Source organism: Echinops telfairi, unplaced genomic scaffold (genome assembly GCF_000313985.2).
Source record: "Echinops telfairi isolate 266 unplaced genomic scaffold, ASM31398v2 ScPeMD7_443;HRSCAF=831, whole genome shotgun sequence".
NCBI lineage: Eukaryota > Metazoa > Chordata > Mammalia > Afrosoricida > Tenrecidae > Echinops > Echinops telfairi.
The window spans coordinates 13959218-13970168 of record NW_022104341.1 but is presented as its reverse complement, the minus strand read 5'-3'; the positions used below and the strand labels follow the sequence as shown (position 1 = coordinate 13970168).

Below are 10951 nucleotides of genomic sequence, written 5' to 3'. Positions count from 1 at the left end.
AGCCTCATCTTTTCCCCGTGGATCAGTTGAGCAGTCGAAAGTGCTGCCTTTCTGGTTAGCAGCCCAACAAGGAGCCCGCTATGCCGCCAACACTCCATCCTATTTGTAGAAAAGGTATCAAATGGGCTTCGAGGACAGAGTGAGTCATTGGTAGTACATCAGCAGCTATTCAGTACATTTCCACTGGCTCGGAAGCCACGGTCAGCTGAGACCCAAAGGGCCAAAGTAGAGCTCATTGGACTTCCCATGAGCTGGAGATCCTCTGTCACTGTAGCCATTGGACAAGTTCCAGGGAATGTCAGGGGGCTTCTAAAGGCAGTGTGCTTAAGATGGCAGTTCCCTTGGGCTGAAGGCTATAACAAATAGCCAACTACTTTCAACTGCTTAAAATGCCAAAGTGAAAAATGCCAGGTCCTTGAGGTGCCCCCTGAGGGGAGCTATGTGTTGATGCTACAATTGAGTCAGTGTTCAAGTGGGGATAGAGACTGGTGAACTATTGTTCTCGGCCTCCTTAAAATAGAGCAACATGAGAGATTGCAGTTAAGTATATATAGGAAGGGAAATCTTCTAAATGCTAAAATGGAATGTTACTGAAGTGGTTCACATGATACAATTCTCTGATATTTATCTAATAATACATGGGTTTTACCTCTTGATATTGGGCAAAGAACATATCTGATCCACATTTGGGTGGGCATTTCTAGTTCTGAATTGTATTAAATTTGGAATTAGTGAAAGAAACTTGGATTCTCATTAGTAACACACATTTTACCCCAAGGGATTTTTCTTCATATTTTAATACCAGAATATAAATATTAAATATCACAATTATATTAATGCAATGATTATCACCAATGCTACAACAACAGATACACACAACAGCAAGAGTTCCACAGAGATGCACATGGCTATAAAAAGAAAATGACTATCAATTGCATATATCGCAACAAATATTGTCTCCATCAAACAACTTTCTAACATAAACATAAGGCTGCATTTGAAGTAAACAGTTGGATTTGAAGCACAAATGAAAAATTCAATGAGACACAGAGTGTTCCTATATAAAGTTATAGGAAGTTAACATTTCCCATTATTTTAGATTAAGTTCTTAAATAAAATGGACTCATTTTTGCCAATGTTACAATGTTACACATATTCCCAGAAAGTGGATGCAGTTTTTGTTTCTCTGGACATGGATCTGAATGTATGTGTGAGAGAAAGAGAGGGTTATAAACAAAAAGTGATCACAGGTGTAACAAATACTTTTAAACAATTATGTAATTAAAATATTTACTCAATTGTTCTTGTTCTTTTGCTGTAACTTGTCATAGTTGGAATAAAATTGTAGTTATGTAAACTAAATGTGTCCCTGTTCATTCTGTTATCCTAGTGAATAAAAATTTTATTCCCCTAGTTCCATGGTATATTCTTTATAGCTAATAAACACTGAAGTTTAAGAAAGAATTTAATTTTTGAAACTTTGTGTACCCTAGATTGAAAACTCTACTAGTTTCTTCCATTACTTCCACACCAAAAACCTACAAATATGCTATGCCTATTTTAAGAAATTTTGATGAAATAAAATATTTTAAAATGCATAATATATTAAAATATTAATGTTTAAAAATAGCATATTCAAAGCTGCTTTGTACTTTTGCTTTATTATATTTCCAAATATAATTTATGCCTAGAGACAGCAAGCAATTTTATAATTAAATTTCCTAGAAGAGAAGATGGTCAACCTATTGAAGAAATTACTTCTCTTGCTTCATTTTGATTTTCTGTAATAGATCCTACTATGATTAGACTGTAGTGTTGGGTTCACTGTGAATCTTCTTATCAATTGGTATTAATTATTTTGCTGTTTCTATTCACACAGGAAAAGGGACAAGTTGTTCTAGCTAAATAACAATTCGCTGAATTTCATTTGCTGTAGATAAACTGCATATATATAAATGGTATCTGAAATATAAATATAATAAAGTAGACATATATGGGATATTACGACACTTAAGACAAGTGAACATAAAACAAGATAAATCTTACTAAGGTAACAAAGTAAAGGAACGTACCTGTGGCCCAACAACACCCCCTGGTCCAGGAGGGCCAGTCTTGCCTTGAAATCCCTAAGGAACAAAACATCATCTGTAATAGCTATGCATGGAATAATGAATAAATATATGTTTTATGAGATAATAAAGTAAGTCATGAAGAATATTACTATTCAGCTAAAACATTTATTTTAAATGGCTAAATATGAGCGACAATATTTCAGTTCTTTTAACATTCCAAATTTATTTTTTTATTTTATTTTGTACTACAGTGATTATATTCAAGAAACTTGAAAAAGAATATAATAGAGTAAAGATGGAGGAAAATGTGTCCTTACCCCTCTTCCTCTGGGCAAGCAATTATAGAATTTTAAAATAGCACTATTCATGAATAAAATAAATGGTGATTTAGGCAATATATAATATAGTCTGATGGTTCTGTATCCACAGCTGGATATATAGTCTGTGATATTAATGCATTTATCTTTATTGCACTGGAACAATCTCAGAAAACAAGATGTAGAAAGAAATGTATAAAAGGAGGGAATCCTATGATGAATCATTATTTTAGCATTTTCTCAGAGTGCTCTTTCATAACAGCCAAAAGAATATAGGTACAAATATACCTTGCAATAATACAGCCATTAAAATAAAATTTAGCAGATGTGAGCATTGTGTACAAGCTGAAAACAAAGCCTTTGGCCATATTTTATAGCATCTGTAATTCTCTAGGCTCCTGGGCCTGCATCATTGTACTCTATTGGGCAATTCCTCATGTAAGATGAATTATATTTAACAGTTTGAGAAATAAATACAAACTACTGGGAAGAGAAAGGCAAAAGGTCCAAAGAAATAAATAACAAAAAATAACTTTTATAAAGTTTAATCACTCCATTGTCTCATCAGAGAATCCTCCTCCCTCGCAACAAGGTTCTTTCATTCTCCTCAAACAAGGGCATTTTCTGAGAGTCTGAAGGGAACTGTTCACTTAATGGTATTGGTTTTGCTCCTTCTGACTTCTTTTTGCTCTTTCATCTTTTAATAAAACATTGCCAAATAAATAACATCATAAATAATTGTTTTTCTTCAGTGCTTTTATATGTTTTTTCATGATCTTAGGGAACTCTGCACTGATTCTTATGACCTACCATTGTTATGTTACATTGCTTTTTCTTGTTACTTTCAGAGTTCTCGTCTTGTCTTTTGTCTTTAAAAACTGTATTACGTAATAGTGTGGGGTTTAATTATTCCTGTCTTCTTAGTGGAATTTGTGTAACTTCCTGTATTTTCACACTCGGTTCTCTGTTCCTGTCAAGGCAAGTCTCCCTGATTATCCTTGGAAACTTGTTTGTATGTCTTTGGTGTTGCAATTGTAGCCTGAGATTCCAATAACTCTGATATGAAATTTTTCTTTGGAAGATTGTATTCCCATTGGGGTTTGTTTGCTCTGTTTTATACTTTTCTTTTGATCCTTGATAAATCCTAGTTGTTGGTGGTGATGTCTCTCTGTTCTGCTCTATGTTGAGCATGTATCTGACTTTTCTAAGTCCGTTGTGCTGTCCTCCAGTCCCAAGGAGTTTGGGGGGTTCGGTGGGGTAAGTAAAAACATCAGCAGTCCAGACCCACCAGGGACTCTACATAAAGAGGCTGTCTGCAATTGTAAAATTACACTCTTATAACCCCATAGGGGGTCCTGAGGCAGAATGGACTTGCTAGCCAGGGGCTTATTCTTTAGATCATGTAGTGACCCATGCCCCTTCCCTTCTTAATGTTTTCAATTTCCTTTCAGACCTTCATTTGTTCCTGCATTGCTTTCCTGATCTCTGCTAGTTTGTTTTGTTGTAGTTTTTACTTCCTTTCCTTATCATCATAGTCAGAAATTTTTGAATTTGTTTTATTAATCTGGTCTCCCGAAGAGAAATTTCTTCCTCCTCATGTTTGATTTAGACTGGTCTTTCTATAGAACTTTTGTGTGTTTTATTGTTTTCCGATGAACGTAGCTTTAAAATTTTTTTTACTTTAAATTTTGTATCCTGGTTTTTGTGGGAAAGCTGTCTGATAGGTGCACGGTGGCCAAGCAGCTGGCCACAAATACATAGTCTGAGAGGTCTGCACCTCCCAGTTGCTCTGCATGAGGAATATGCAGCAACTGACCCGACGAAGATTGACATCCTGGACACACCATGGCATAGCCTGACGTAGGGTGACTTTGCAGATGATCACTATGAGTCGGAATCAATAAAGTGGCAGTATCTTTGATCTCATGGGAACCAGCACGCAGTCCTGTCATCCTTAGGTAGTCTTCAGTGCTGGTTCAAGGATTTCATATCTTGATCTCTGGAGTGCATTGTACAGACAGGGGAGGGGAGGGTTGCTGCTTGCAAACACATCTCTGTGGGGCTCACTTTGCTGGGCTTTTCATCACAGGAACCTTGCACAGCTCGCCTCTGCGGACTCTCTCGGGGGAGGGACCCAGCCATTTCCCTCTGTGGTGCGGGTTTGTCTACAGTGTTCTCCTTGCTCTAAGGCTCCTGCGCTTGCTCGCTGTCTGTGAGAATCAACAGCACTCTTTCAGAGCACTGCTTCGTCTCCCTGTCATTTTTGCAAGGACCATGACTTCTGACAGCCACTGTGTGCCAGTTTAAAACAATAAGGCTACTGCTTCCTCAGATGAGAACCTTGTCAGCGTCTCCATTTGGCAGACTGTCCAACCCCATTCTAGAATGGCTGTGATGAGGACTCCATATGGCAGAAGGTTCTCCCAGATTCTGGGCTGTCCAGTTCCTCCCTCCTCCCCTTCTGCCTGCGTCTGGGCTCATCCTACTCTAGAACACCTCAGTCAGCTGCTCCGGGCATTGAGACCTCTGTCTGTCTGTTTTTATTCATTCTTTAGTGCGTTAGTTGCAGGGGACACTAGGAAAGGATATGGGAGCTTCTACTCATTTTGCCTTCTTGCTCTCAATTTTCTTTAGATAATTTACTTTATGCCTTTCATGGAAATTCTATACTCAGGAGGTAGGTGAAACAATTTTATCATTAGGCCACATGAAATCATTCTTGATTCCGACTGTGTGGTTTGCAATTTGGGTAAATCTAAGAAGATGTTAAAACAACATGTCATTGGGTAAGCAAAACAGAAATTGGGTTGGTGTGGATAGATCTTTTTCCCCCATCACAGAAAAGTAATAAAGGTTTTAGTTGTTAAGATGATTTAAATGCCATAGTCAATGGTTGCCTGTGTTGAGGTTTCCTTAAAAAATCTGAATAACATTCATTAATGATGGTGACAGATAACTGATTCCAAGGAAGTCTGCCACATGGTGATGACTTCTGATTAGACTGCCCGCGCACAGGGAGAGCCAGACTCACGGGTCGGCCACAGTGACACAAGAACTAAGTCAACAAACATGCCGCCACCTGGAACCAATGTCCCTGCTATGAGGAGAGGGAGGTTCTCTTATTTACATATGATACATTTTCCAACCTATTTATTTAATGCCTTGAGGTGTGGTTAATATTTTAAACTTCAAGGAGAGTCCCTTGAAGTTTTAAAATAAAATCCAATTACATTTTTCCACTTACACTTTTTTTTAAGATGAGAGCATCATCTGATATTGCTTCAAACCAGTTATAGGTTTATGCTTCCAATCATAGCACCATTCCATCCCTCAGTTATAAATACCTGCATTTTATATTATTGGACTGGCTCATTAAAATGCGCTCGCTTTGGAGGTTATAAGTGGGATGAAGTGAGTGGAACAGTAATTCTAAGCAAAGGCTTCCATGATGCAGTTTGCAAGGCATCAAAGTAACAACTTTGGGGAAGTTTCAAAAAAAACAAGTTTCCAGAAACTTCCCTTTCAGTTCATCCCTAAATTGGTACTAATGAAACAGAGTATTCATACCTTTTATGTGCTAATTTCTGAAGTATATTAATATAGATAGAAATGTGAACCTATTTGTCTGTTTATTTATTCACATATCTAACAAGATGATTAAAGAAATAAATTATCTCACTGTCCTTAACCTTGCATAATCGAGCTGCAAATAATGAAGTTTAATATCAAAACTATTGAGGCATAAATAATCTATATCAGAAGAATAAGGTCACTTACAGTTTCCCCACGTTGTCCAGGGTGTCCTGGCAGGCCATCCTTTCCAGGTGGTCCCTGAAATCACAAATATCAAACAGCATACTTCATAAATATTTCCTGAACAAAATGTAATAGGTTGGATGATATTTCCATTATGTTTTCCATATATATATAATGTTTTAGTGATCTATGAATTTTACACATAGTAATATGCTCATTCATATCATTAATCTCACTCTACATCTATAAGTAAGACCAAGAGAGAAATGTAGAGCTCTATCTAAATATCTGACTTGTAAATTGATGTGTTTAATTTGTATATAGAGCTTATAAAGGTGTATATATAAATTTTGCATTTCCAGTTTTGAAAAAGAAGATTCTTGGAGCTTGACAAATGAATCATTTCCTCTGTTTTTGTGATGTTTCTAATTAAATGCCCAGTGCACTCTGACCTGCACAATCGAGATAGTGCCCTCTAGTGGTAAGCAGAGCGTCTAATTGACACGCAAGCAAAATAAACTCTTTCAAAAATATAGTAGCTAATATATATATATATATATATATATAGTAGCACTTTAACTTTTAATTCCTTCTATTGCCCATTTATGTAATCATCAGGACCCATTTTTCCCTAGTTAGGTTTCTTAAACATTTTATTGGAAGTATATACTTATTAATTACTGGAAAGAAAATATATTATGTAATTTATTGTTTTGCCACATATGCTATATTTGTCATACCTGAAGTAATAAATCAAGCAAATAATTCTTTTAAATATTCCACTATTAACTTCTTATTAATTAAGTATTTTGTGCAAATATATGTTTTCAGACTGCCTTGGGAATTTTTAAATATTTTAAGAAAGTAGCAAGCTCAAATATGATACCATCTTAAAGAAATATAGGCAGAAATATTTTTATCTTATTGGACAAATGGTAACAAGTAATAATTATATAATAAAAAACATTTAGCAAAATTGATACACGTCTCACTAATTACTTAAGCAAATATCTGTTTAAATATAAATTGTTCCAGCAACACAATTATTGGGCATGTACCCCCCAAAAATAAGAAACCATGAAAACCCTCATGGCATGGAGGGCTCTGGAAAACATAGTGCTGAGTGGAGTTATTCAATCACAAAAGGATAAATACTGACTCCACAGGTGCAGGGACAAGCAATAGGACGGGTAGAAGCGCTGGCTTGCAGGGCACCCAGTCTGCTGGCCAGAGTGGCCAGACTGCCTAAGAAAGAGTCTGACTAGAGCCATGAACCCTACACAATCCTCTCTAGTAAGTAACTTGAAGGTAACTTTGGGGAAGGAATCCTCACATCAGCTGGGATCAAATAGCCAAGGGAATAAAAGGGGATGTTGGCCGCCATGCAAAGTTATGATGAGGTCTCCCTGAACAGGTAGGCATCCCTTTAAGAGGGATGGAAGATACTACAGGAAAGTAATGTCAGGAGAAGGGAAAAAGAGCAGATTAGTCTGGGAGAACACAAGTGCGTGACTGTTGGTAGAAAAGGGGTGGGAGGGTCAACTTCGCAGCTGGAGGAATGGGATAACTAAAAATACTTTTAGGAACCCTCAGAGGGGAGTATGCCTGGTAATATGTATTGAATAAGCCTCATTGGCCCTAGTTTTGGCGCAATTCCTGGGACCCAGGCCAAGCATCATAGAACACTGGGGCATTGAATCCTGGCGCTTCTAGGTGCACAACAGGCTCCAAAGGCACACCAGAGCTCCAATGCTGACACCCAAGAAGGTGACCTGGACTACCTCAAACACCCTGTCATCGGAGGTAAGTCCTTAAGACTGATAATTCATGATGTTTGAAGAAGCAGATAACAGCGATTCCAAGAGTATTGAACTGTCAGTTGGTGGCCAATAATTGACTGACTGCATCAATGCCTTATATGCTGTGTTAAGATATATATTATTCTGGAAAATCTGTGACTAACATTGTCAATGAATATAATTGGCAAATTTTCTTGACAACCAACTCCCATTATTTTTATGTAAATTGCATCAGCCAAGAAAGGATGGATTCTGTACAAGTGACTAATCAGATATTGTGATGTAGAGTTTGCCTACATTGGCCCAATATCCCTCTCTCAACAGTGTTTTAAAAAATTAGTACCAGAGGCTAATCAATAACAATATCTACAGAAGATCTTTATGTTCCAGAGACTTGATTAATAAGACTCTCTATCATACATCAACAAGGTTTCTAAAGGGAGTCAAATGCAGGTAAAAATAAAACAAAAAAACATAGCTTCAGGAATGGATTTTGGGCTTTCACTAAATCCTACCTCCAATTTAAGAATAATTAGTTCTTACATCATGCCCTACTTGATACTTGCCCTCAGCTAGGGAACATAGACGATAGGGGTGTTTTAGGAAAGCTTGGTGAAGAAATTATATGGTGCCTGGCTAGCAGATAAAATAGCATCAAGAATCTTAAAGGATGGTTTCCTGATACGCAGCCATCTACTAAGTGAGATGTAGTAAGTCCGCATGAAAGAAACACGCCAATATCAGTGAGTGAAGGATTGTAAATCCTACAGTCCAGTGTCAAAGGAGGGAATATCAGCAAAGCCTAAATTGTAAGATTCTGGCATTTAGAAGGTTATGGGTGACAGTGGCAGCCCAAGACACGTTTGTGAGGTTGACGGAGAAAATAAACCTCTGGTGATGTCCCTCTATCTGTAATAAAGGGATGGGAAGAAACGTTACAAACAGAAAGCACTGGAGAGATGGATCCAAAGGACTTTAATGCTTAAAAACTTTTCAACATTTTCTGTTTTGTTGTTGTTGTTGTTTTCATATTTCAGTTGTATTTTGTCATAGGGAGTAATCCTCTTGAATTTTTGTTATATGTTTCTGTTTGGGGGGGATATGAAACTCAGCAAGTACAATAAGCGTTCCTGGTGGGTACAATAGAGGACGGGGAGAAAGAGGAATGGATGTCAAGGAGTTCCATAAGGAAAGCAATGTTTTGAAACAGATTGTGGTAGTAATTGTACAATACTGCTTGATGTAATGGAACTGTGGAATGGTATAATATCTGTATTAATGCCCAATAAAATAGTTTTGAAATATATATATACATATATAGTTTTTCATATTAAGATTAATTGAGTTAAAATTTTTGAGTTCACTGCTATATTTTTTTCACCTAAACCAGATTTTTTTCTAAGCTGACTGACTTATTTCAAGAGAAAGACGTCCTGACAGGGCTCAGTACTAATGTTATTTTGTTGATTTAACAGTCCAGATACACAGTTGTCAAGTTAAATACAAACTAATTTAACCTGTTGGACAAGTGTTGGGCTACTAACCATGAGGCCAGTGATTCAAATCCACCTGTAGCTCTGTGAAGTGGGAGAAAGAGGGGGGTACTTGTTTCAGAAATGCAATACAGGGCCATTATGGTTGTGACTTCGCACAATGGCAGTAAATTTGGTTTTGTATTTATAATAGTTCACAAGATTAATGCTCGTTCAGCTATGTGAACATGTTTTCTAGGACCTCCATAACTATTTGGTGCTTTCTTAACAAAGGACAAAATTAAATGTTTTTAAATTTTCATTCTTTGCCATCCAGTTACAGACTCATAGCAACCCTATCGGACAGAGGAGAACTGCTCCTGTGGCTATGCGCATGGATCCTAAATGAAGCCAGTGGTGTGAACCCAGATCTGCGCACTGGGGGAAAGATGCAGCACCTGCTCTTATATAGATATCTAGCCTTGCCCACCTTGTGGGACAGTTCTATTTGTTCTATATGGTCATTATGGGTCAGAATCCACACAATGGTAAATGAGTTTAGTTTTAGTATAGTTCCTGTGTTTTTTTAATTTTAGTTTAGTTTTTAGTTTGTTTTGTGAGGAGGGCATTGGAGATGAGTTAGATTTTATATTGGTCTAATATTTCTAAAGAGAAAATGAAAAAGTACCTTAATGCTATTTTGGAATAGAAAATAATTAAATGTGACAAAGGGTAATTAAAAGTTTCCCCAAAGACAAAATGCACGACAGCTAAGGGATAATAGGGATGGTTCTGGCTTTCTTTCCGCTGGAGTAAAACGTCTGTCAAATGGCGTGTTTGTCGTCCGCGCAAACGCTGTTTGTAACAAACAAGTGTGTAACATCTCAGTAAACATAACAGCTAGTATTTTCTTATATTTACTGGTGTGAAAATTGTAGGTCTTATTTTTTAATAAAATGTTAAAATCCTATAAAACCCTGACTTTAGGTCTACTCTACATCAGCCTGAATTTAAAGCAGTGTAATTGCAGCTGCCTTCCTTGGCTGTGTGAGAGAGCAGTGTAAGGGACCATGAAGATGGTGACATCATCCCTTTTCTTGACTTAAGCATGCATTTTTAAAAATTAAGCAATGAACCCAAAATCGTTTTAATGGCTCCAAACTACCAGCCAATAATATAAAACTAATTACTAGAGGGTTTTATGGCAGTTACTTAATACTATTTTATACATCAAACATCACTGTTCCATTTATCTCACTTGCAAAGGGTAACAGACACAAAATCATCTAAATGAGGTTACGTATATATAACAAGGCAATCTGTGCAGACATCTATGAATAATTTCTTATTCACTTCCCGCCGGCAGAGATTTGAGCTTGATTTTTTCCTTTTCTATAAATGGAATGTGCATCACTTACAAATGGTGCAGTGGGTTTACACAGTGGAGTGCTAACTCGACGGTCAGCAGTTTGAAGCCAGGAGGAGAAAAAGGAAGTTTCTACCCCTGTAAAGAGTGACAATCTTGGAGCCAGAGG

General features: G+C 37.0%; 1 protein-coding gene across 1 annotated transcript in view; it reads right to left on the bottom strand.

Moving 5' to 3' along the window:
* Nucleotides 1-10951, bottom strand: part of COL11A1 (collagen type XI alpha 1 chain) — a 227649-nt gene that overhangs the window by 86016 nt on the left and 130682 nt on the right. Inside the window, exons 36-37 of the mRNA XM_004699558.2 lie at nucleotides 6167-6220; nucleotides 2073-2126 (exon numbers count right to left, since the gene is read on the bottom strand). Coding sequence (XP_004699615.1) covers nucleotides 2073-2126; nucleotides 6167-6220 — 108 coding nt within the window. The remainder of the gene's footprint in view (nucleotides 1-2072; nucleotides 2127-6166; nucleotides 6221-10951) is intronic.